Genomic DNA, 25,217 nt, shown 5'->3' with positions numbered 1-25,217 from the left:
TAACATCAGAAATAACTCTGTAGGAGATTAAAGGCAGGAAATGGTTAATGATATTGATAAGAGAGTAAAGTTTTATTCCTAAATGATGTGAAATATCCAAGGAGTGTTACAGAACTGTTTTCCATAACAAGGACATGAAAGATTTTAGAATTGAAGATATTGTTTACCCTTTTGAAAAGGCACAATGAATAGATTAAAGTTATTGCAATGTTTGAATGGGACAGTGATCAGCCATACCCAAGGATGACCTCCAGCCCCCTCCCCATTGCTTCCCTCAAGTGATAATGTTGTTTTGTCAACATCTGTTTAAAAAACTGCCATTTTTTTTTCCAAATGACAAATGCTAATATGATGTCTGAGCTTAATAATGCTATTGCTTTTACTTGTTTTATTTAAATTAAATCCCAGCCAATAGAGGTGTGACCATTCCAGAGAAAAGATTAATTTACAAATTGATGCATTTCATTTTGCACAGAAAAAGCAAGTGTTTTAAAAAAAAATACTATTATTATTATTATTATTATTATTATTATTATTACTGAGCCACTAGAAATTATTTAGAAAAAATATTGAGTCTGCAGGTACCTCTGCAGAATCCTTATCAAAGCCCTTATTGAAAAATACAGATTTTATAGTGATTATTATAAGATGCATATTGAGTTGCATTTTTATGCTTACTGATTTATCTAATTGCATGTTGCCACTTTACTAGATCCATTGGTCATGCATATGAGCCCACAAATAAGGAATGGAGGTCACAATTAGGTGCAGCACAACTGGGTACTGCTATTAGTAATCGCATTTGCTGCACAACTAATCATGATATTCTCTCAAATATTTGTAATGATTTAATGATTGTTTTTTCTCAGAGTGGTTTGGAAGAAATTGTGTATTATTAACAGGAATCCATGAGAGACTGCTGTCAGAAGGCACTAACCGATATGAGGACCCTCACGGGGTTAGAGGATTTTGATGAGTTTTTCATTACTAATCATGTCAGAAGTTTCTAAACATCTATGGACCACAAGAAATAGTTTTTTTTCCAGATTTTACAACAACGCATACTATTTAACAGCCATAGTATTTGCAACACTCTGGTATTGCAGGTTATCTATCCAATGCGATTATTCTTATTATTTTTTTAGTGTAAATCAATTCACTTTAAAGTTATGGAAGTATTACAGTCATCTAATCATTGATTTATGATCTGCATAGTTCTTACAATCATATAGCAGATAGTCAGGACTTACTACATTTATTTACAGCACAGTCCAATATACGTGGACTCAATTAAGCCAAAGTTTTATGGACAGCCCCACTATGTCCCACAATGAGTTGCATGATTCCTACCACGATACTGATTCAATATGTTTATGATATAATGATGTGTTTAAATTCTTTACAGGATTCTCTTACTGACACCTTTTCTATTACTACTACTAAATCAAACTGACACAGAGCTGACAAAGTACAATATACTGACATAATTGCTTCATTTGAGGCTCTGATACACGCACTGACAGAAACCACAGCACTGGATATATCAGATTTATCATATGTCTTTACTGTAATGAACAAGCAGAGGCCTTGGGAGTTTGAACACATATACATGGGGATTCACACAGACCGATTGGGTATTACAGCTGCGCACTTGACCAAGTGGCAGCTGCATTACCGACATGCTTAAGAGCTGTGGCGGCTGCCGCGGCCTTAGTGCAGAAAGTAGAGGACATTGTACTACAACACCCACTGACATTATGTGTTCCTCATGCGGTTGCTTTCTTACTGAACTCTTCACGGACAAGACACATTTCCAGTGCATGGTTCTCTCGTTGGGAACTTTTGCTCCCAGCGCCACATGACCTGACTATTGTCAGGTGTGGTACGCTAAATCCTGCTACTCTGCTACCTGGTGGGACCCGGGAGTCCCAGAGGATGGATGAGATGCAGGATTTAGAACATAATTGTGAGGAATATTTAAAGCAAAATTTCTCCAATTAGACCTGATATCTCTGACACGCCACTACCATCTACAAAGATTGTAGTCGTCACCAACAAGGAGACTCAGGATGGCCATATACGGGATATGCGGTAGTATTGGATTTAGAGATCCTCATTTTCCATCGTGATTTTGCTATGATATAATACGCTAATATCACAGCAAGTAAAGGAGCTAATTGAGGCTGTGCAACTCCCTGCAAAGGCAGTAGTTGTTAAGTGTCAAGCTCACGTGTTATAAAGTGATCTTGTTGCACTTGGTAACAAAAATAAGATGGCCACTGTTGTGAATCACACCACTATACAATTTAATGTTTTTACAATTGACCAGCAGAATCTCATAAAACATCAAGAGTTGTGTATTTAACAGGAATGTGCCAATGGATGATGAATGGATGCAGTCAAAAGGTTAATGGCCTATGTAAAGATGGTGGGGGCAGACCAGTAGCTCCCCAAACCCCTCCTCCTGGCATATGCGGAAGCTGCCCATGGGATGACCCATGTAAGGAGAGAGAGGGCATGTATGTTGATTTCATCTTATGCAGAGGCCCAAACGCATCTGCAGAAGAATGAACTCAGGAAAATTATTCCTATAGAACCATCAAACATTTCTCCTACCACTGGTCCATTCCTAAGGTTAAAAATATTTTTTGGGGAATTTACATGCATTTAAAATTGTCATTATATTTAAATGGTATCTGATATGTTATCTTGATTATAAGGAACATCCCAGCTGTCCCATGTACAGCATCCTTTACAGCAAATAAATTTATTGAGAAATTGGTGTTCAGATATGTTATCCCATAAGGTATATGGTATTAAAAAAAAAAAAAAAAATCATAGAGGTACATATTTGACAGGAAAGGTATTCTAAGGACTAAATCAATGTATGGTTATTGAAGGTTGGTTGCACTCACCATTCACTAAAAGGTTTTAGTCAGAATTGAACATGGTAACAAATGCACATTGAGAACACATTATTTAGGGTGGGTGTGGAAATTACCATGAGTTGACTTGAAGTTTTGTCTTCGGTTTTGTATGACATTCACACTACTCCTCAGCAGCCACTGAACCTGTCCCCTTATAAGATCATTATTTTAATTGATATATACATTTTTTTTGGGAGACCATCAATCCCTATTCAACATCCAGCAGCAGACTTGTCACTCTAATTCTCACATCATCTAAATACTTTACCAGAAAAGCAAACAAGCTTATGAAGGGATGTTGTTATAAGGTCCAGCCTGGAGACTATGCAATGGTGAGAAAATTCTTACAATTAAATGTCTCGTAGATCAAAGGCAAGACCCGTCCCTGTGAAACAAACCGATTGAATTAATGCGTCTCACTGCAAGAAGGTTTCCGACCTGGTGGTGATATCAGTTGAAAGAAATAGAAACTGATGCAGATAAATATTGTGACTGTGATTCTAACTTAATAAACTTATTTGATGATGGGCCTGTCCAGGGCCCCCACACAGACCAAGACAAGGTCCACGGAATCGGGGGGCATCCTTAGTGGTGTCCCTGCGGGTTGTGGGCAAGAAGAGGTCCACGGAATCGGGGGATACCCTTAGTGGTGTCCCTGCGGGTTGTGGACAAGGTGTAAAACAATGATCCCCATGAGTGACCAAGTTTCCCATACACTAACTAACTGAAGAAGTCATTTTTGTTTTTTTAAGTTTTTATCTTTTTATAGTGAATGAGGGTTACCAGGGATTGGTTGCTGGCAAGGACAGTGTGTATAGTTATCAAAGAGGTATTACTGGAGTCATGGTGGTGTATTCTACTTCTGCTTTTAATTTTAATCCCACAAGTATAGTAATAATCATAACAGACACACATATACATCATACTACTGATGCTCCCAGGTTTCGGTATGCATCAGAGGATGGTAATAAAATACTGATAGCCAATATGTTAAACTAATTAAAAGGTTTAAAATAAATATATGAGTAATAACATAAAAGTAACTGAGAACGCCCACACCAGAACCATTGATAGAATACATCTAGTAAGGTATCAGTAAAGAAGAGGCATTCTAAGTAAGGATGGTAACAATGGTGCAAATATAATATCTATATGCAAACTGACATTTCTTCCTAAGACGCTCATCATGAGCTGATAAAAAGAACAATAAGGTAAACTGATTGTTGGTTATATTGTCATCTACGGTATCACTCCGGTAATGTTGGGTTAATGGCTACTTATATTTGCAGTCAAATCAAACAACACTTCATTTTCTATGTAGGATTTACACAAGTGAATCTTATAAGGTTACTGACTCTCCCTAGGTTTAAAATTGGTAAAGAGTGTAATAACAGGAGATATTTTGGAGTACAACAAAACATGTAGTTATCATGTGACAGAGTTGAGTGAGCTAGTATAAAATCTAGATAAAAAGGGTACTCATTGAATTGTTTCTTATGATGTTTTCTCAAACATACTGTCTCTTAAGATATGGACATTACCACAAGGATTATATTATATTTACAAAATTTAAGGTTTCTAAATGGTTACAAACAAGATCTATTGTAATAAAATTTTACTTTTACTGATTGATGCAGTGGTGATTCAACATGAAGATTTGAAAGTAACACATGGTATATTAAAGAAACACACTTATTTACATTATCCCAAGTTTATAAAATTGTATTTGAATTTGTGAATATAATTAAAATATGGTACAAAACTGATGGTGACGTTAAAAGGAAAGTTGAATTAAATTATTTGGGTTGAAAAAATTTAGTTTATTGAACAGGTGTGAGTGATGTGATTCACTGCAGTTGGTTTATTTGGTTGAACCCCAATAACTGGTTCGCATAAGTCAATGTTATATATGCTTTAAGAAGTTTGATGTTTTTGCCAAGATAATATTATTGATTTTTCTGTATACTAGTGAAATGCTTCAAGAAGGTTTTCCGATGTATTAAGAGAGAAACAAATGATGCACAGTACGAGAGATATGAACTTTTTTTCGGAGATATGAAAAAAGTTGAGGATGGACTGATAATACAGAAAATCAACTAATCAATAAATCTATGCTTTTATTATATTCTGTTTTCCTGACTGCCGCTATTATTGCTGCAGATGACTTTAGCTTGTTGCACACTGTACTATTCACTGCGTATGAGGCCTTCCCTTTGCGCTAAACAGTTATAATACTGTATGTTAAGAGCAGCAGCCATTTTGTTGAACCATGACTTGCATAATAATATTTTACAAAATGGCTGATCATTCAGAACAGTGCTGTAAAAGTGATTTCTTATAGAATATTGTTTTTGGTTTTAGAAGCTTAAGAATGTGATGTTGACAGTATAATAGAACAAGGACAGACACCTAGACTCCACAAACTGAATAATATGGGAACAAGTCCACACATGCGTAGACCCACAAGGCCACTGAAGTTGGGTGTTGGGTTAATTATGACATCATGATTGAAAGCAGAGCTTTCCAATAAGACTCAATGCTTATGAGTAATTAATTAATTAATGTGATAAAGGTTTAAATATCAGAGTGATAGAAGGAGGGAAAAGGCAGTTGAGAAAGAACAAGGAAGCACAGGGGGCTGGAGGTAATTATGAAGGAGGTTTAATCATGGCTGATCACTGTCCTTGAAAGGTGTCCATTTTGATTTGATTTAGAATTACTGTTTAAGTATTAGCTAATCAATTTTATGTTTCTTGTGTTAGTCTGCATTTGCAAATATCTGTAATGAAGCTATTCTTTAAGTAAAGCATTGTCATACCTTTTATAACAAGGTTGTGTGGGTGTGCAATCATTTCAGCGTTGCCGTTATATTTAAAGGTAATAAAGTAAATAAATTTGGTTTGGGTTATTTATCATATCTAATCTTATCAGATAAATATCTGGTTTATCAGGCGTCAGATGGTTTTGCTGTGGCATTAGCTGGAGTCCTAGAGTTCTCTGTGGTGGAAGCAGTCTCCATGTTTGACCAACTGGTGGATATCTGGTTAGAAACTTCTTGGGAGCCATCACAGACCAAATAACCGCCCCCTTAAGAACAGAGAAGGGTATTTAAACCCTCTGGATGCAGCCATGCACACACCTTGAAAAAGCTCTAACATAGAGCGAAACGCGTTGGTGAACCTTCTAAAGTGACTGACTTCTATTACAAGACCCCAAAAGCCTATACCACCCGAGAGACCGGACCAGCCTCCAGACCTTGCTTTGGCACTCATTCGGGGAGACCATCCACAACCAGGTTATTTCCCTGGCATCTGAGGAACAGCAGGAGTTCCATTTCACTCCTTAACACCAAGCTGCTAATCCCTCCCCCAGCCATCCAGGTCCCTCATACTTGAGGCAGAATAGGAACGGATCCAAGCGGGCTCAACACTCTTTGCCCCCCATCCAGCGGGACTCTTTGACAAATATACGGTACCGTCTGGATACAATTTTCAGTCACTTTAGGAATTTCTAAATTCCCCCCATTTTTTCATTGCAATTTATTTTTTATATGTGCACAATATATGTAAAACTGTTGATTTTAACCTGAGCTGCTACATTTGTTTAATATTTACATTAAACCATGTTCAATTTTTAGGTTACTGGCATTTCTTCAATACCTTTTATTTAATAATTAGCGCAGTCTATTGTATTTCCCTTTTTGTATCTTCTTGTAGAGGAGTGACAACCCCCTTTTCTTGTACTGCAGCTTCTTTTTTGCAAACCAGGTCTAGTAATTGCGCCCCTACCTGATATCTTCTTGTTATCAGCTCTCTTTCTACCAAATGTGAAATTTATCTGCTTGCAAAAGTCACTTTAAAATAACAAATGGCAGCAGCATATTTAGTTATTCTCTAATTAGGTTTAGGTTCATAGGGGCTACATACAGTAATCACACACAGTTTTATCTCTAAATACTTGATCAATTTATGGCACACCTGTTATGTACAGTGTAAATTCTAATGTTATAGAGTATGCTTTATCGTTTATATGATTTTCACTTACAATAGGAATGTTACGGTTGTTTTAGGGTTTCATTGCCATATCTGGAAATGAACTACATATATGATGATGTACATCTATCATGAACGACAGAAATCAAAGTCACCAAAAACATTTTGTGAGTACCGTTATCATGTACTGTAGAATATGTGGTATTACATAAAGAGCAAGAGTCATCTGGGCTCAAGGTAGTTCTCATTACATATATACATACATTACAGGAATGTGTTACACCCACTCCTCTTCATCTACCCGAGAATGTATTGGGGATGTAGAGTTACTAGCATGATATTCACCCCCAGAGCCGGATTAACAATGGGCCTGATGGAGCTATAGCTCCAGGCCCACTCTTGAAATAGGGTTCATTGGTTCTAGAGATATTGCAGGTAAAACTATTTTTTTTTTTCATTTCTGAAATGTAATTTCATGGCTGTTCATGTTGTTTGAGGACTGATTTCTCTGGAACCAAACGGCCCAGTTTCACGGGACCAAAATAATTTGAAGGCTACATGTAAATGGGTCAGTTGGTTCCGAAGATATAGCTGGTTGTTTAAAGGGGGGCGGGGGTGGTTTTCTCTCCCCCTCACACCAGAAAATGCAGGGACTAGGCTGGTGTAAAAGGGGCCAGTCCGAAAATGTCCCTGCATGATCCTGGGACCATATTCCCTGCATTTTCTGGTATGAAAGGGGTATTATTTCAAATAGCCGGGACATGCAGTGCTCTGAATACAGCCGGGCAGCCCCCCGCTCTCTGCCTGGCTGTTAATGGCTGTCATTTCTGGCCGGCGGCGACTGTCCCCCAGTTACCGCGAGCATGTATTCCCCCTTGGCAATGAGCATGTAATCCCACATGGCAACGAGCATGGAACCCCTGGCAATGAGCATGGAACCCCTGGCAATGAACATGTAGGTAAGCAACACTTATAATAGGCATTATGGTGTTTGGCATAATACGTAATGGAGATTATGGTGTGAGGCTTAACATGTAATGGGAATTATGGTGTAAATTTTTAATGTGCGCCTTTGGTGCGCAATGCCCCTATTTATAAAGCATATTGTGCATTATTGCTCAATCTGTTTGGTATAGTGCAGGCATGTCCAAACTATGGCCCTCCAGCTGTGAAACTACAAGTCCCATCATGCATTGCCAAAGTTTTGCAATTATGGAATGCTAAAACTATGTCAAGGCATGCTGGGACGTGTAGTTTCACAACAGCTGGAGGGCCACTGTTTGGACATGCCTGGTATAGTGTGTATTTTGGCTCAATCCATGTGGCAAAATGTGAATGTTGCCTTAATATGTGTGGCATAATGTGAATTTTGACTCACTCTGTGTCATAGAGTGAATTTTTGCTCAATCGGTGTGTGAATTTTGTCTCATTCCATGTGGCATAATGTGTAAGAACCAAGTACAGTATAAGGGGTTACTATTGTGTTGCAAGATTTGTATAAGGGGTATATGGTGTGGTAAACTTAGATTACCACATAAAAGGTGCTGACATATTGTCTACCAAGTTTCGGTTTTCAGTATTTTTTTATGACTGGAATGCCGCCTCATCCTGCAAGTATCTTAGGACATCGGCGTCCTGCGGGTGCACCTTTGGAGGGCACCCACCAATATATCTCCCTGCATTTTTCTTATGCCAGCCCCCTGCCTTTTCCAGGCATATATATAATTAGTTGAAAGTATTTACACAAATAGAGAAACACCCATGAGCAGACCGCCCAACCAGAACACTGGTCACACCACTCACATTATTAGGTGCTGGCCACAACCCCTATTATTGCGCATAATAGGCCCTTGATAATTTTCAGCTCCAGGCCCATTTAGACCTTAATCTGGCTCTGTTCACCCCTAATATGGTACGGTGGGAATAATATGTCCCCCCCCACCACCACCTATAACTCAGGGGTATCAACACTACAGCAAAGGGTCTAGAGTTGGAATGACAGATTGCTGCCAGCTGAATGATTACATATGACCTTCTTTCAGGCTTATAAGGAAGACAGGATAATTTATTTCTGTGTCCATAATATCGCTTCTCGGCCTTTTGGCTAAGATCAAGTGTAGTATCTGTTCTTATCAGTTGGGTATGGACTGGCCTCCTGGCAGAGAATAGAGAAAGACTGGTCTGAGTAGCTGCTCTGATGGGCGGAGGGTGTGGGACCCCTCTGTTTTTTCCCGGGAGCAGTGAAAGGGCTAGCTGAGTATCTTCACCTCTGCCAGTGGTAGGAGGTGTTGTTTCCGTAAACCCACTGGTAAGAGGGGGGGAGAAACACTGGGCCTAGTAGTTTGACTCTCTTGACGGGGTTCGTAGCCCCCGAAGGATGAGTCAGCGAAAGGCTCAGTCTAGTATCCATTCCCAGGGAGCGGAGAAAAGCTGAGACCGAGTAGATTGGTCCAGGGTGGCTAAACCACCAGCCTGGGCACAGCGAAAAGCTCAGCCTAGTATCTTAACCCTGGGAGCGGAGAAACACTGGGACTGAGTAGATTGCTCTTCCGAGGGGGGTGCAGCCCCTAAAGGAGTCTTTCGAAAAGCCCAGTGGAGTACCCATTCCCATGCCAGGGGCTGGAAAGTACCTGCTGGTGAGACGGAGAAACACTTGGTCGGACGCTGACTGGTCGGCTGCCTGGAGCCCGAGGCTGCACTGTGCCCCCGGGGTAACTCGGGGGTGCCTGATTTGCACTGGTGATGTCCAGCACCATGCACTGAATGGCACTTGCACCGCGCACTTCCCTCTAGGTTAGGCTACACGTCCTTACCTCGTCCTTTTGGATGGGGTAGGACAATTTTTTACACCCCCACCCCGGCCTTCTGGCTAGGGCCTCTTTTTATTTCTTTCTTTGATTTGCACTTTTGAGCACTTCACGTTTTTCGTTAGTTTGTCACGTTTTTTTGATTTGGGTAGTGCGGCTGTCCCTAACGGGCCTTCCGTTCCCCAAACGTGACTGGGACTCTTCACCTTTTGGGGAGAGTCCCGGTCCCCTCGAGGGCAACCCCAAGCCGCAAGGCGGAGGGAAGCCTATGCGGGTCTCTCCAAACCTTCGGGTGCGGAGGACCCACCGTCCAAAACCCTTCCGGGGGTGGAGGAAACGCGGGTCTCTCTGAGCTTCGGCGAAGAGGACCCACCGATCCCTTTTTTCCCTTCCTCGGCCTTATGGTTGAGGGGGGTTAGGGGAACCATGGGGCCTTTCTCCTTTGGGAGAGGGTCCACACGTTCGTACGGCTGCCCCCTTTGCACGTGTTTAGGCACAGCACTGGTGGTGGTGGGAGCACACCTCGGGCTCCCTGAGTTTCTTCAAACTCATAAGGGGTTACTATTGTGTTGCAAGATTTGTATAAGGGGTATATGGTGTGGTAAACTTAGATTACCACATAAAAGGTGCTGACATATTGTCTACCAAGTTTCGGTTTTCAGTATTTTTTTATGACTGGAATGCCGCCTCATCCTGCAAGTATCTTAGGACATCGGCGTCCTGCGGGTGCACCTTTGGAGGGCACCCACCAATATATCTCCCTGCATTTTTCTTATGCCAGCCCCCTGCCTTTTCCAGGCATATATATAATTAGTTGAAAGTATTTACACAAATAGAGAAACACCCATGAGCAGACCGCCCAACCAGAACACTGGTCACACCACTCACATTATTAGGTGCTGGCCACAACCCCTATTATTGCGCATAATAGGCCCTTGATCATTTTCAGCTCCAGGCCCATTTAGACCTTAATCTGGCTCTGTTCACCCCTAATATGGTACGGTGGGAATAATATGTGTCCCCCCCCCCACCACCACCACCTATAACTCAGGGGTATACACACTACAGCAAAGGGTCTAGAGTTGGAATGACAGATTGCTGCCAGCTGAATGATTACATATGACCTTCTTTCAGGCTTATAAGGAAGACAGGATCATTTATTTCTGTGTCCATAATATTTATTTCTGTAATTAAAAACCTGTTCCATATCAATAACGAGCTAAATAAAACCTTAATTGCAAATAAAACGCATTGTACAGCAATCCCTTGTTATGTAGCTTAGAGATAGAACACAACATTACTGATACATCATGGTTGTGATATTCTTCTAACACATGTAAGCAAGGCATACATCCAATGCAAACAAAACAAGGCTTAGAACTTGAAGCAAAATATATTATGTAAAAACATTGATAAATAACACTACTACTATTCTGTATTGTTTAGAAAAAGAATCTGAAAAACCTAACACATGAAAAATATTATGTTTTACATAAATATTATACACTTGGACATCTTTGAGATATACACTGTGGCCTGTAATGTTCAAATAAAATGTGTGCGGTTGAGTCATTGGTCCGTCATCTGGTATACAGATAAAACAGTACTTACTCTTTTTTATCAAATAGCGCAATGATATGCCAATCATAGGGTATGCAGTAAGGGGGTTGATACTCGCTGTGTAACCAGAGATTATGTGGGCTTCAGTATGCCAGTGCCAGAATCCTAACATGAGTCTATTGCTGCTCAGAGTATTTTGCTCATGACGGTATTATAACTTTAAACATGCAAACTACACTAGCATTACACCTGTGTCAGTATAACAACACTAACATTTTGAAAAGAAAATACTCCATGGTGAACCAATGACTATCGACCTCTCGTACCTAACCCATTCATAGAAACCTCAGCTTAGAATCAAGTAAAGCAGGTCCAGTCCTCAAGTATAATGGGCAATATGTAATGCAGGGGTGTCCAAACTGGTCCTCGAGATCTACCAACAGACCACATTTTCCAAATCACCCAGCTGGTGCACAGCTGTAGTCATTATTAACTGTCACATTTTCACACATGAACTGTTGGTAGATCTTGAAGACAGGTTTGGCCACCCATGATGTACTGGGTTGCAAGTCCAGTGGTCATGCGGAATGCTGGCTAAAGTGGGATTTTTTTTAAAGGGGCAGACATTTACAAGGCATGGTTTGCCTTGTTAATGAATGCCCCTTTACAAAATCTCAGAGTTTGGCCTGCATCCCACACGGCCATCGGGCTTGTAACCCAGTACAGCCGACCCCTTGTTTTGTAGATCTCTTTAACCAAGCACCGATGAGTTAATCTGTTTTGCTGGGTCAGTAATTATGCCTTCTGCTTCCACAGAGAGAAAACCTCAAACATAATTTATACTCCTTTCAAACATGTGATCCAGGAATGAAAAATGAAGGTGTAAAGGCTATTCCACTTACACAGGCAGAATGTCAAAAGTACTAAAACATTACAATGGGTGCAGACCCAGGGGCCACGTGCACCGCACACACAACCATTATAAATAGGTCACGGCTTCTTTAATCTCTGCATACCTATGCCTATCTGTTCTTATATAAAAAGTACAGATGCAATCAGCTTCATTGTGCATGTGAATATTTGGAACTGCAATTAGTCTCCACATGTAGTGTCTCCAAGAATGGAAACACCCGTATACTGTATATGCAGCCGTAGACCATAGACATTGTTTTGTCTAATGAAGGATGTGCATGTGCATATACATATACATTGCAGGATCTGTAACTTTATGTCTAGAAAAAACTATGGGGCTGATTCAGGTTTGCTCAATCCCAATTTGGCCCCAAACCCGATAGTCAGGTTTGCAAATGCGCATTTCTGCGTATGTGCACACCCCAACTGCAAATGGCTTTAGTGAGTTACACATTAGCCGGGCCATTCACTGTGGGGAGGGAGGGCCGGGGCGGACACAGGGTATGCGGGCCAATGCCTGCCGGGGGCATGCAGCTGAAGTCACAGGACATCATCCGCCCGCCCCGTCTTGGTCCTAGCCCTCAGAAAAAAAAGTCAGTTCAGACTGAGTCTTATTTGTGAAGGCAGGATAAATCGTTTGATGGTTGGAGACCATCAAATTATTTCTCCTGCTACTGGTGGCATGCGAGGGGATGTGTTCTCGTAGTGCTGAATTAGGCCCCATGTTGCACTGCAAGGGGGAGCAGATACCTTCATATTTTATCGGTGCAGGGTAACTACTGGCTGCTATTAAATGTAGCCCACAAATGTTAGAGCGCTTTATCTTTACACTGCAATTTATACAGTGTTTCAGTTTGAACATACCCCATCCAAATCTAACTCTCTTTGCACATGTTACATTTGTCCCACCTGCACGGCACATGGTTTTGCCCAGGTGCACAGTTACTGACTTTTATTTTGTTTTATTTTATTAACTGTGGAATATTATATACAGATGCATTGTCTTTTTGGTGACGTCACTGTATATGTGCTATATCATTCACCCACGCCACCACCAATATACTGTAGTTAACAATATCGGTAGTGCCAGGAATCGCTCAATGTGTACCCAGCATAAGGTAGAGATAGTTACCAGGGGCTGAGGTCTATAGCACAAACATGCTTTCAAGTCCAAACCCAGCATAATTTACTGATGAATTACAGAAGTGTTTAGCTTTATAGGAAGGATTATTCAGTCTTTTTGTGCAAAACGTTCAACATCGCTCCTGTTACATGTGTAAGCCGGCAAGGTTCTTGAGTACTTATGGGTAAACAAATAAGACCAAAGCAATACCTGTTGTTTATGTCTGGTAAAACAAACACGGGGGTGGGGGGGGGGGCAGATCTCATTGCAGACAAAGCACTATTGTACCGAAGTGCGAGTGTGTATATTTCATTAGGGGAATATTTATCATTAGGTCGCCAGTGTCTAAGTTGACAGTCAAAAGGTCAACCACTACTTGTCGACAGTCAATAAGTCGACACATGAAAGCGGTTGACATGCATTAGGTGGACATGGTCAAAAGTTTAACACAAGCAAAAGGTCGACATCAGTTTTTCACATGTTCATACTTTACCATTCCAGTGGACATGGAGTGGGAATATAATAGTGTGCCCAAAGCATACGCGTTACACTGATATGATGTCCGTGTAGATATATACATCAAAAACATAAAAAAACTCATGGCAACCTTTTGATCAAGTCGAGAGTAATGCATGTCAACTTATTTCACTTGCAACCTTTGTCTGTTGACCAATAGCATTCGACCTATTATGCACACTAGTTATGTATATTACAATACTATAATAATAAAAAAAAAAAAAAAAAAGTTGTACAGCATTAAAGGCTCATTCAATAAGCCTGGCAGAAGTGTGCAGCTGCCACAGGGCACATGTGGGAAGCTCACACCGGGGCGATACCATAGCATTTTAGGGACACAGGGGTAAATGTATGAAGCTTGGAGAAGTGGTAACTATCCCCATAAAGAACGTTATGTGTAAGGCACCAGCCAATGATGCACAGCCAATCAGCTACAATATGTAAATTGACAGTTAAGAGCTGAATGGCTGGGGCATTATCACCTTGCACATATGGTAACCTATAACATTGAAACTGCTAATAGCTGTCCGCCCACATTTTCTGTTCAGGGCCCTCCTAACCCCAGGAGCCCTGTACAGGTGTCCTCTTTGCCCCTGTGACCAGGCCTGCATGCACATAGGCCACTTAATATAACCATATTGAAGAAAGCTCAACAGTTGTTGTTTTTCTTTAACTTTGTATCCACATACATTTAGATCCAGCCCTGTCATGTGATCAAACTGAACATATACAGTACATCGTTATTGCTCTTACGCACAGCTAATGTAACTGGGACAAACTAATGAGAATTCCGGCCAGATGCACTAAGCTTTAAAAGTAAAAAAATAGAGATATAAACAACCAGCCAATCAGCTCCTGCCTGACATCTTTCAAACACCATCTGTGACATAACAGGTAGCTGATTGGCTGGTTGTTTATCACTCTCCATTTGATCACTTTAGAAGCTTAGTGCATCTGGCCCTATATCTGCAATTAACATAATCTAAGTTGTACCAATACTAAATATTTTCTAAATGGTACAAAAATATTGCAATACCCATAGCATCCAATCACATATAAGCTTTCATTTTTGATATGTTGAACCAGAAAAATAACAGTTGTTAACAATGAAATCTCAAGGTCAACCAAGGCCTGGCTTACTTTAATAGTTTAGCATGTCTAGATCCTGGGATATGAAATAAAATCTAGATGTTAAATCTAGTGTCAATTTCAAGGAACATGAAATTTTACTGCTTGAAATGATGAATATTAATGCTTCGAAATGTAGATTATCTGCTTTTTAGATTATCAATGTGAAAGAATTGAGCCAGGAGATCATGCTGGTGTGTAGAGGATTGTCTTACCTTCTGCCGAGAGGCCTTGCACATTAACTCCTCGGGCTGCCAGAAAGTTCAGACAGATATCAACATTCTCAGTCTGCAACATGAAGGAAAATGACATGTCACTTAGTGTTGCCTTACACAATGTGCCAGCCCAAATTTTCTGGGAGAAAGGGAATGAATATTTCTCATTCACTGCAGGCATCATCAGCATTTAGCAGGCACGACTGCTGCTAATTACCAAAAACCAAATAAAGCTTTTATTGTCCGCTCTAAAGCTTATGAAACAATTCATAAAGGCCAAATCCAGAATGGCATGCCTGCAGATCAGCAATCCACCTACTTAATGTAAAACCAGGTTTCGCTCAGCACAAGAAAGCATCCAAAGACGACTTAACACTGTGTGTGTCTAGAACAGAACAGGATTCCCTCAATGAATGGGCCCAGTGAATAGCTCAGTATAAGAAGTGTGCCAATGCAAATGATGTGAATGTTAATGCTGGTACAGGAATATGCCATCTTTTTAAAAATAAAATGTAACATCTGTGGTGTAATATTTAAATAATAGCATGACTACAATAAGGAGTTCAACTCCCCCATAAGGAACATTGGGGTACTGAAGATGGCCATAGCTACTGAAAGGTTCTGAAAGCTAAGCTTTTTTGATTCTTAATTAATTATCCATACCCATACAAATCAATGCGGATGGCCGCTGCGAGCCCTGTTAATAATAATAGATAATTCCAAGATCTCCTGCTTAATAGCTTTATCTAATGAACTTACTCTAGACGGATTACCTGCTTGCTGGATCTAGCGCCAATATTTGTTTTCTTGTGTTTTTACATAAAACTTACTCTGTCCTAAACATGTATACACAGTAGTTTATGTATTAGATAAATAGGCCCCTTTATTACACACATTGATTATTGTCTCCATTTTGAATTTAGCTTTGAGACTAATCTTGCTTGTTAAACGTTCATTGTTTGCTAATCTGCTCAATCAGTTCCTCCATTGGTTTTTGTTTTTTTAATTTGATCATTTTTTAATCAATTTTCGTTATTTTTTGTTAACAAACATGACACAAAGAAAAATAACATAAAGAATTAAGACAAAGGCATATAATATCGCAGTCAACATTCATGCCATAACATTTTGTGTTGTCTTGAGTTTGCACGTATATTCGTACATTCAATAAAATATATAGGTACGTTTAACCAACACTTGTAATGACTTTTGTTTTATAGATTATTTCTAGTACAGGTAAATATGTATTTGTCTGGACACACGCTCAGGACACCTCGCTGGTGTATCATAGCTGTGCTCTACAGTTTGTAACTTTACAGGAGACTACATCTTTCTATGTATAATATGTATGCTCATATTGGTAAATTGGCTTAATGCAATTTACGTATTAACCATCTGAAGTAGGTTGTTGCGCTAGGGGAGTTTCTCCATTGGTTAATTATATTCTACCATATTCAATCTAAAATACTGTAAGTTACATATAGAATATCTCAAAGACAGTATCATGTTTGACAACATATTGCCGACATGGTCAAAATGTTGACACAAGCAATAGGTCTATATGGCAACGAAAAGCATGACATAAGTTTTTCTTGATTTTATTTTATTTTTTATTTATTTTTTCATACTTTACCATCCACGTGGAATTGGGAATGGTAAACCTGGCCCAAAGCATTAGAGGGGATGCGGTACACTAATTGAAGGTCTATGTGCTCAGGTGATGACTTAAAAAAAATGTAAAAAAAACACGTCAACCTTTTCATGTGCTGACCTTTTTCAAGTCGACATTTTACCACTGCCGGCCTTGTGGGGTCAACCTAGACATTGCTGACTGCTATACGACACCCCAATTAATGGAGCTATACCAACGTAGATCTCTTTGCTTAACTCAAAATATCTTCCAACCTGACCTCTACACACTGCAAAGGTGTGCATCTCTCATCCACATGCATTACTGACGGCCATTTACGACTGCAGGACTTTCTGCACCCACCCTGTGGAATGCCCTCCAAGGCATAATAAGACGCTGGTCTAAGCTCTAAAACTTAAAGAAACATCTATTACAGAACTGCTCACATGGGTATGGATCATTAGGTCACCAGCATGTTGGTCGACAGTCATTAGGTCGACATGCATTTAGGTCGACATGCAGGAAGGTCAACGTGACTTTAGGTCAACAGGGTCATTAGCATTAGGTCGACAAGGGGGCAGGTCGACAGTCAAAAGGTCCACATAAGGTTTTCACATTTTTTTTACCCAAATGTCGACACAGTCGACATGGACACTGAAACGTAGCGCTGCGCTCGCCATGCTTCGGGCACGTTGCCTAGCTACGCTCGGCACACTATTTTATTCTCCCACCATGCTCTAGTGGATGGTAGGGCATGAAAAAAATGTCGCCACATGTTGGCTCAGAAAAAATTGTGAAAAACCCCATGTCGATCTTTTGACTGCCGACCTACCCCTATGTCGACCTAATGCTTGTGTCAACCTAATGACCCTGTCGACCTACCCCATGCTGACCTAAAGTCATGTCCACCTTCCTGCATGTTGAACTAAATGCATGTCAACCTAATGGTGTTGACCACTGACTGTCGACCAACAAGCTGGTGACCCAATGACCGTTCATAAACTTTCCTATTGAATTACATCCCCTCTGTAGGGATCACACATACAGTATGCTACTGTATCTCTTTTTTCACTTTCACATCCTCCTGACCCCTGACCAACATTACTGGGTGACCACATCATAGAGCCAATCAAGAACCTCTGCAAACTGGCTGGACCATTGTGCAATAGATAGCGCCTATCCTTGTGTACCAGTGCCTATTTCCCTATAGATTGTCATCTAGGGCACGGCATTCCTACCTCTGTCTCTGTCTGCTACAGCAGCTCTGTTTAAAGTGCTCTCTAATAAGAGGGGGGGGGGGGGGGGGGGGGGGGGGGGCATTTCTATCTTGCCTCCGGACAACTGGAACAAACGTACTCCACTGGTGACTCAAATGTGGATATTACCTAATAGGAGTGTCATTGGCTACAAACCATGCATAATAGAGCAGGGCCAGCCCTGTTACAGAGGTTGATTCTTTGGAGTGTCATCTGATTTGTGGCATGACGTCAGTGTCACATGTCAAGTTGGCACCGAAAACATAATTTTTAGAATATTTCAGATTTAGAATGACCTGATATGGGAGACAACCTGCATGGGTGATAACAGCACATCTTCACATACAAAAATGCATTTGTGTATCCAACATTTGGTGAATGTTAGAAGCAGACAACTCTATTATACCACTGGGTATATTAGATTTGTAGGCTGTCTGCTTATTAGCTGAGCAGCACATGGGATTTACACATTTATGTTCAGAAATTATAGAACATCAGGGAAACAGGGAAAAGCAGCTGCACGCATTGGAGAAGTTCCAGAAGAGACTGTTTAATCAACAGTGGGTCTTTATTTTGCAAAATCCCCTTTGAGGAGGGGGTCTTTAGCTGGTGTTAGCAGGCGTTAGACATCCTTCACGAGGTATACAAATCGTTGCTGCTTCTTTGAGCCAAGCTCATTTCCTGTAGCCAAAGATGAATGCTCAGTATGATTTCCACAGTCATATTGAAATAAAATAAGGGCAAATAACATCTAGCATCAAAGTAACATTACACTTTTGCTGACATTCAGTAAACCGTTTCTATGTAACAGAGATTGCTTTGAGATTTCCCCATCAGGAGGTGTTCACTTCAGTTTCAATCCCAGTCATTTAATAACAAGAGTGTGAACGATAAATCAAACCACATTCATACTTCTAAGAATCACATTAATAAAGATACTATTATATAATTTTAAAATGTAGACCTTGGATGAAGGCATGTTATACTCATACAGAGTAAACACTGCCTACAGAATACATATGGGATATAATTAAAGTAGTCCTCAGTACATGTGCCATAATGTATGTATCATGCTGGACCCTAGCAGACATATGTCTGGTATAAAATTCCCTTGCTATGCCTGTGCTTCTCCAGGGATCCCCCTATCTGTCATGCTGCAACCGTCCCTCCTCTTAGTGATTGATCTGAGGGGATGATTGGACAAACATTTAAGCCTAACTCTTCGGTCTAATGAACTATGAACTCACCAGTTAATCTGCCTCTTCACTGCCAGACACATCCATATTTTGTGTTGTCACAGGCAGCAAAGGCCAGAACAACAATGGGGCAGGTGGGACAAAAGCTCCCCCTCCAAAAAATCTCATCATTATGGAACAATGATGATGACCAGTTAACTCACTTGGTTACCATAAAGCATATTGTATAAGGGCAGTAATGGTTAGCATGGGTTCGATTTCCACCATGGCCCTAAATGTGCGGAGTTTGTATATTCATCCCTTGCTTGCGTGCGTTTCCTCCAGGTACTCCGGTTTCCTCCCACAATCCAAAAATATACTGGTAGGCTAATTGGCTCCCAACAAAAATTAGGCCTAGATTGTAAGCTCCATTGGGGCAGGGACTGATGTTCAAATATTCTTTGTAAAGCTCTGTGCAATATGTGTGTGCTATATAAATAATTGATAATAATTACTAATATTGCAATGTCCCCCCAAACAATAATTACATTTCTCTGTTACTAGAAATGTAAATCAGTTAATGGGGTGCACTGGCCACACCCACAGCACTCCCAGTAAGACCTTGATCATTTTTATCAACAGAACCATGTGGCGCTTCGTATTGCTTTCTGGGCAATGCAGCCCTGCATAGAGGACGCCAACACATCATATAAATGGGACACTCATTTTCCTTTTTTTATATTAACTCATTGAATTACACCCACAAGTGTGTTTGTGGTTGTTTTTTTTTTTTTTTTTTTTTTGCTAAAGTGAACTAAAGTAGTTACATGCAATTGTCTCAACAATTGGGAAAAAAAATATTTAACAAATCATAGCCTATTGTCAAGCAATGAGTGTTAATAAGGGATACATATGGATAACCAGCAGTGGGGAGCCTGGCGGTCAAAATACCGATGTCGGCATCCCAAAAGAGAGAATTCTAACAGGGGTTTGGCAGGTATACTTACAATACCCTTGCCCACTCCAAAGCATAACCCTAACCCCCCCAGTATACTGTGAAGAATAAAAAAGCCAAAGTCACCACTACTAACAGTAGCCAATTGTCTGACTTCCTACTGGCACAACTGAAATAAACCTTTTGAGTGCCAATTGAATTTGTCAAAATTGGTCTGAAAATTGGGAAGCAAATATTTGTGTTCATCATAATGACCTGTATTGTTTACCTTATATAGGAAATAGAATCTTTTTTACACAACATTTTTTATTTCAATTTATATATAGGGATGCTGGCATTTTTTTGTGGATATTTTGGGCATCTCTCACAGAGATGTTGGCATTCAAAGGGTTAAGTTAATGAAACACAAAATACACAATTAATACACAAGTAATAGTGCTTACTGTATATGAACATAAAACTGACATACAAGGCACTTTGCGTATAGTAAATAATTCAGACATCCAGAAGACTCTGGGTGGGATAAAACCCTGTGGATGGAATTACTTCTGCAGAACACAATAAATACACATCTGTGAAAGTACAGGTTTTTTATATTGCAAAATAAATGTTATTTCAGTTAAGTGCTACAAACATAAATGTAATAGTCAACATTAGATCAGTTTCCATAGTCTGCAATTAAACCTAAATATGTTTTCCATGTTTAGAAGGAAATTGTGGTACTAATGAAAGAATAAGAAACAAATATATAGGGAAATGGGTAAGTATAAACGAAAATGATATCCCACTAGAGTGTACCGCAGAAGAAACACAATTTACAATTTAGTAATGAATGCACATGCAATACAGACACATCTGACATCTGCACAATTATTAGTTTGCATTATGTATAAAAGTGTTTTCATTTCTATCTAACCCATGGAAATGTGTTACTGTATTAAAACAATGTGATTGCTCACTAAATCATAACATGTCTTTCAGTAAGAGCTTACAAATCATTTAAAAATCTTTTGTTGTGGATTGAAAAGCACTATGCCTCCCATACATTAAATATATAATAAATTCATAGAGAATAACAATGCTTCTTATCATTGAGTTTTATATCTGCTCCTGAGCAGGGCCAGACTTGCCACTAGGCCCGTGAGGCACAGGCCTAGGGTTGGCACATATTATGGGCGGCAGGCAGCCAGGCTGCCTGTGAGTGTAGTACAGTAACTGATAGTGGCGTAACTCGTATGGGTTTGGGGCCCGAGTTTTTATTACCAGTATGGAGCCACTGCCGTTTTTCTGGGAGGAAGGGGGGCGGTGCAGCTGTCCGGAAGTTGCTGGTGCACAAAAGAGAAAGTAGAAGCCTCTGCAACTGCCACTGAGCGCTGATGCCGGAGACGCACTATAGCAGGGGGGAGGTCAGAGGAAAAGATGAGGAGCCGCTGCATCAGCCGCCGATGCCCGGAGCCACACAATGTTTGTCCGACTGTACTCCCTGTCTATCTTTGCCCCCCACCCTTCTGTCCATCTATGCTGCCCCCCCTGTCCAATTGTCTGTCAGTCTGTCCCCTAGTATGGTGATCTGCCATCCATCTATGCCCCCCTGTCTGTCCATCTGGGCCCACAAAACATCTGTCTTTTTATCTATGGTACTCTGCACCCATCTGTCTATGCCCCCCATCCATCCGTCTGTGTCCCCCTCACCTAACTATCTTTCTATCTATGGTGCTTTGCCCAATCTGTCTATGCCCCCTGTCTATTTGTCTATGCCCGCACCACCCATACATCTTTCTATATGCAGTACTCTTTCCCCATTTGTTTAGGCTTCTCGCCCATCTGTCTATTCCTGCCAACCTTGAATCTTTCTATCTATGGTGTTTTACCCTATCTGTCTATGCCCCCAACCATCTATCTGTCTATATATACGGTGCTCTGCACCCATCTGTCTATGACCCCACTCATCTGTCTATGCCCACCACTCATCTGTCTTTCTGTCTATGGTGCTCTGCCCCATCTGTCTATGCCCCCTGTCCGTCCATCTATGCCTGCCACCCATCCAAATTTTTATCTACTATACCCACATCTGTCTATACCCCCGCCCATTCTTCTATACCTACCACCTGTCTATCTGTTTATGGTGCTCTCCCCCCATTTGTCTATGTTCCTCCATCCATCTATGCCCACCACCCATCTATGCTTCTATCTAAAGTGCTTTGTCCCATCTATCTATGGCCCCGTTTGTTCATATATGTCCCCCATCTTTCTAACTATGGTGTTCTGTCCCCATCTGTCTGTCTGATCCCCCTGTGCATCTGTCAGGCTGTACTCCATATGGGGGCGGCCAAAAATATTGTGCCTAGGGGCAGCTTGACCCCTAACTCCCCCTAACTCCGGCCCTGTTTTTCTGGGAGGAAGGGGGGCGGTGCAGCTGTCCGGAAGTTGCTGGTGCACAAAAGAGAAAGTAGAAGCCTCTGCAACTGCCACTGAGCGCTGATGCCGGAGACGCACTATAGCAGGGGGGAGGTCAGAGGAAAAGATGAGGAGCCGCTGCATCAGCCGCCGATGCCCGGAGCCACACAATGTTTGTCCGACTGTACTCCCTGTCTATCTTTGCCCCCCACCCTTCTGTCCATCTATGCTGCCCCCCCTGTCCAATTGTCTGTCAGTCTGTCCCCTAGTATGGTGATCTGCCATCCATCTATGCCCCCCTGTCTGTCCATCTGGGCCCACAAAACATCTGTCTTTTTATCTATGGTACTCTGCACCCATCTGTCTATGCCCCCCATCCATCCGTCTGTGTCCCCCTCACCTAACTATCTTTCTATCTATGGTGCTTTGCCCAATCTGTCTATGCCCCCTGTCTATTTGTCTATGCCCGCACCACCCATACATCTTTCTATATGCAGTACTCTTTCCCCATTTGTTTAGGCTTCTCGCCCATCTGTCTATTCCTGCCAACCTTGAATCTTTCTATCTATGGTGTTTTACCCTATCTGTCTATGCCCCCAACCATCTATCTGTCTATATATACGGTGCTCTGCACCCATCTGTCTATGACCCCACTCATCTGTCTATGCCCACCACTCATCTGTCTTTCTGTCTATGGTGCTCTGCCCCATCTGTCTATGCCCCCTGTCCGTCCATCTATGCCTGCCACCCATCCAAATTTTTATCTACTATACTCTACCCACATCTGTCTATACCCCCGCCCATTCTTCTATAACTACCACCTGTCTATCTGTTTATGGTGCTCTCCCCCCATTTGTCTATGTTCCTCCATCCATCTATGCCCACCACCCATCTATGCTTCTATCTAAAGTGCTTTGTCCCATCTATCTATGGCCCCGTTTGTTCATATATGTCCCCCATCTTTCTAACTATGGTGTTCTGTCCCCATCTGTCTGTCTGATCCCCCTGTGCATCTGTCAGGCTGTACTCCATATGGGGGCGGCCAAAAATATTGTGCCTAGGGGCAGCTTGACCCCTAACTCCGGCCCTGCTCCTGAGATATTTCAGTCTCAAGAAATGGTGTGGGGGGGGGGGGGGGTACAATTCTGTGGAATCTTTACTAAAGGCCAATTTTGCACTTTCAGCAATTTACTTTACTTATGCATTTAGAACCTGTTGCCTACGGAAGCCCAAACCCATACAACCCTGTTTGAATTCCAGGCTTTAGAATAGAATATATAATTGAAGTACTATAAATGTTTTTACTAATATGATTATAGAAACCCCAGATTTACTGTGTTTGAACCCATGCCAAAGAAACCCGCTCAAATAAATGATATGCCTCAGGCAGGTGAGCCTACAGAAAGCTCTGCACGGGTCCCAAAGATCACACCAGACCCCTCTTTTACCCATTTATTTCTTACAAATTCCTATGGTATTGATCCTTTTTTGGTCCAAGTAGGCAAACAATGGTACTTGCCCCCCCCTCCCAAAAAAACAAACAGCAACTGCACTACCTACATAGGCCAAAGAAGATCTACCCCATAGAATTTTTGTAAGGAAAAAATGTGTAAAAATGGGTCTGGATGAGTTTATTTTTTTCTTTAATGAGTAGAGGCTTATTCATTTAGTGTGTGTCCTTCTTTGGTATTAGATTGCCTGGGGTGGGTGATGACCTGATTCCTGTCATCATAGAACCACCCCCTCTTTATAATGCTTGTAATCTGGCATTGAATAGTGGAAGCAGCACCACAATGACACAATCACACATCCACCGCCCATCTGTTGTGAGGCCACGCAACTTGTTTCACTGACCTGGCTGCCCCCTCCCCACAAGGCAGCCCGAATATATATATATATATATATATATATATATATACACATACGTACATCATACTTGCCTACTGCAGGAGACTCCCTGAAATAACAGCAATCTCCCTCTCTCCCTCATTAGTCTAGCAATCTCCCTCATTTCACCTAGCCCACATTACACTGTTACATTTTTTGGGGGAAAAAGGAATGAGAGATGGATACATTTACTCTGAATCATCAGCAAGATTTCCCAGCACTTTTGCAAGTATAGTAGCTCTTACTAACTGCTTTGGGGCTCATCTACATTTGGATATAAGTAATTTTAAAAGATTCCTCTCAGATGTAGCAGTATACACCCACGCTTCTAGGTGCCATGTTCACAATCTCTTTTCACAAACTCTCCATATATGGAACTAGACACGCCCTTTGGATTGAGCATGACATGCCCCTTCGATGGGACGCTTTGACAAAATTCTACAACCAATTATAATCTACCTGAAACTAGTTTTCAAAAGTAGGCAAGTATGACGTACATACATACAAGACGGTTTTGATAAACAGGTACTGTAGCACATTTATTATTTATGTTATTAGCAGCTTGCAAGGCAGTAGCTCCATATTACTACAGAGAAAATTGTATCAGAAAATAAAGACTATTTTAAGCTTCCTAAAGAAAGTGCCTTAGCAGGAAAGTGTGTCTCATGTGTCTACTGTCTCTTTCAAAGAATATTTTAGCAGAGTTGATTAAACATTTTTTTTATTATTAATTGGAA

General features: G+C 41.0%; 1 protein-coding gene and 1 pseudogene across 15 annotated transcripts in view; one reads left to right on the top strand and one right to left on the bottom strand.

Annotated features, from left to right (window-relative positions):
- The window catches only part of NAV3 (neuron navigator 3), a 582,637-nt gene that overhangs the window by 194,028 nt on the left and 363,392 nt on the right, over nt 1-25,217 (bottom strand). For all 15 annotated transcript variants that reach the window (XM_083182606.1, XM_083182597.1, XM_083182601.1 and 12 more), the window contains one exon: nt 15,181-15,253. In XM_083182606.1, coding sequence (XP_083038732.1) covers nt 15,181-15,253 — 73 coding nt within the window. The remainder of the gene's footprint in view (nt 1-15,180; nt 15,254-25,217) is intronic.
- LOC146076266 (U2 spliceosomal RNA) lies at nt 9,004-9,141 on the top strand (annotated as a pseudogene).

Source organism: Crinia signifera, chromosome 4 (assembly GCF_055691185.1).
Source record: "Crinia signifera chromosome 4, ASM5569118v1, whole genome shotgun sequence".
Taxonomy (NCBI): Eukaryota; Metazoa; Chordata; class Amphibia; order Anura; family Myobatrachidae; genus Crinia; species Crinia signifera.
The sequence above is the reverse complement of the archived record's forward strand: the minus strand, read 5'-3'. Positions and strand labels throughout refer to the sequence as shown.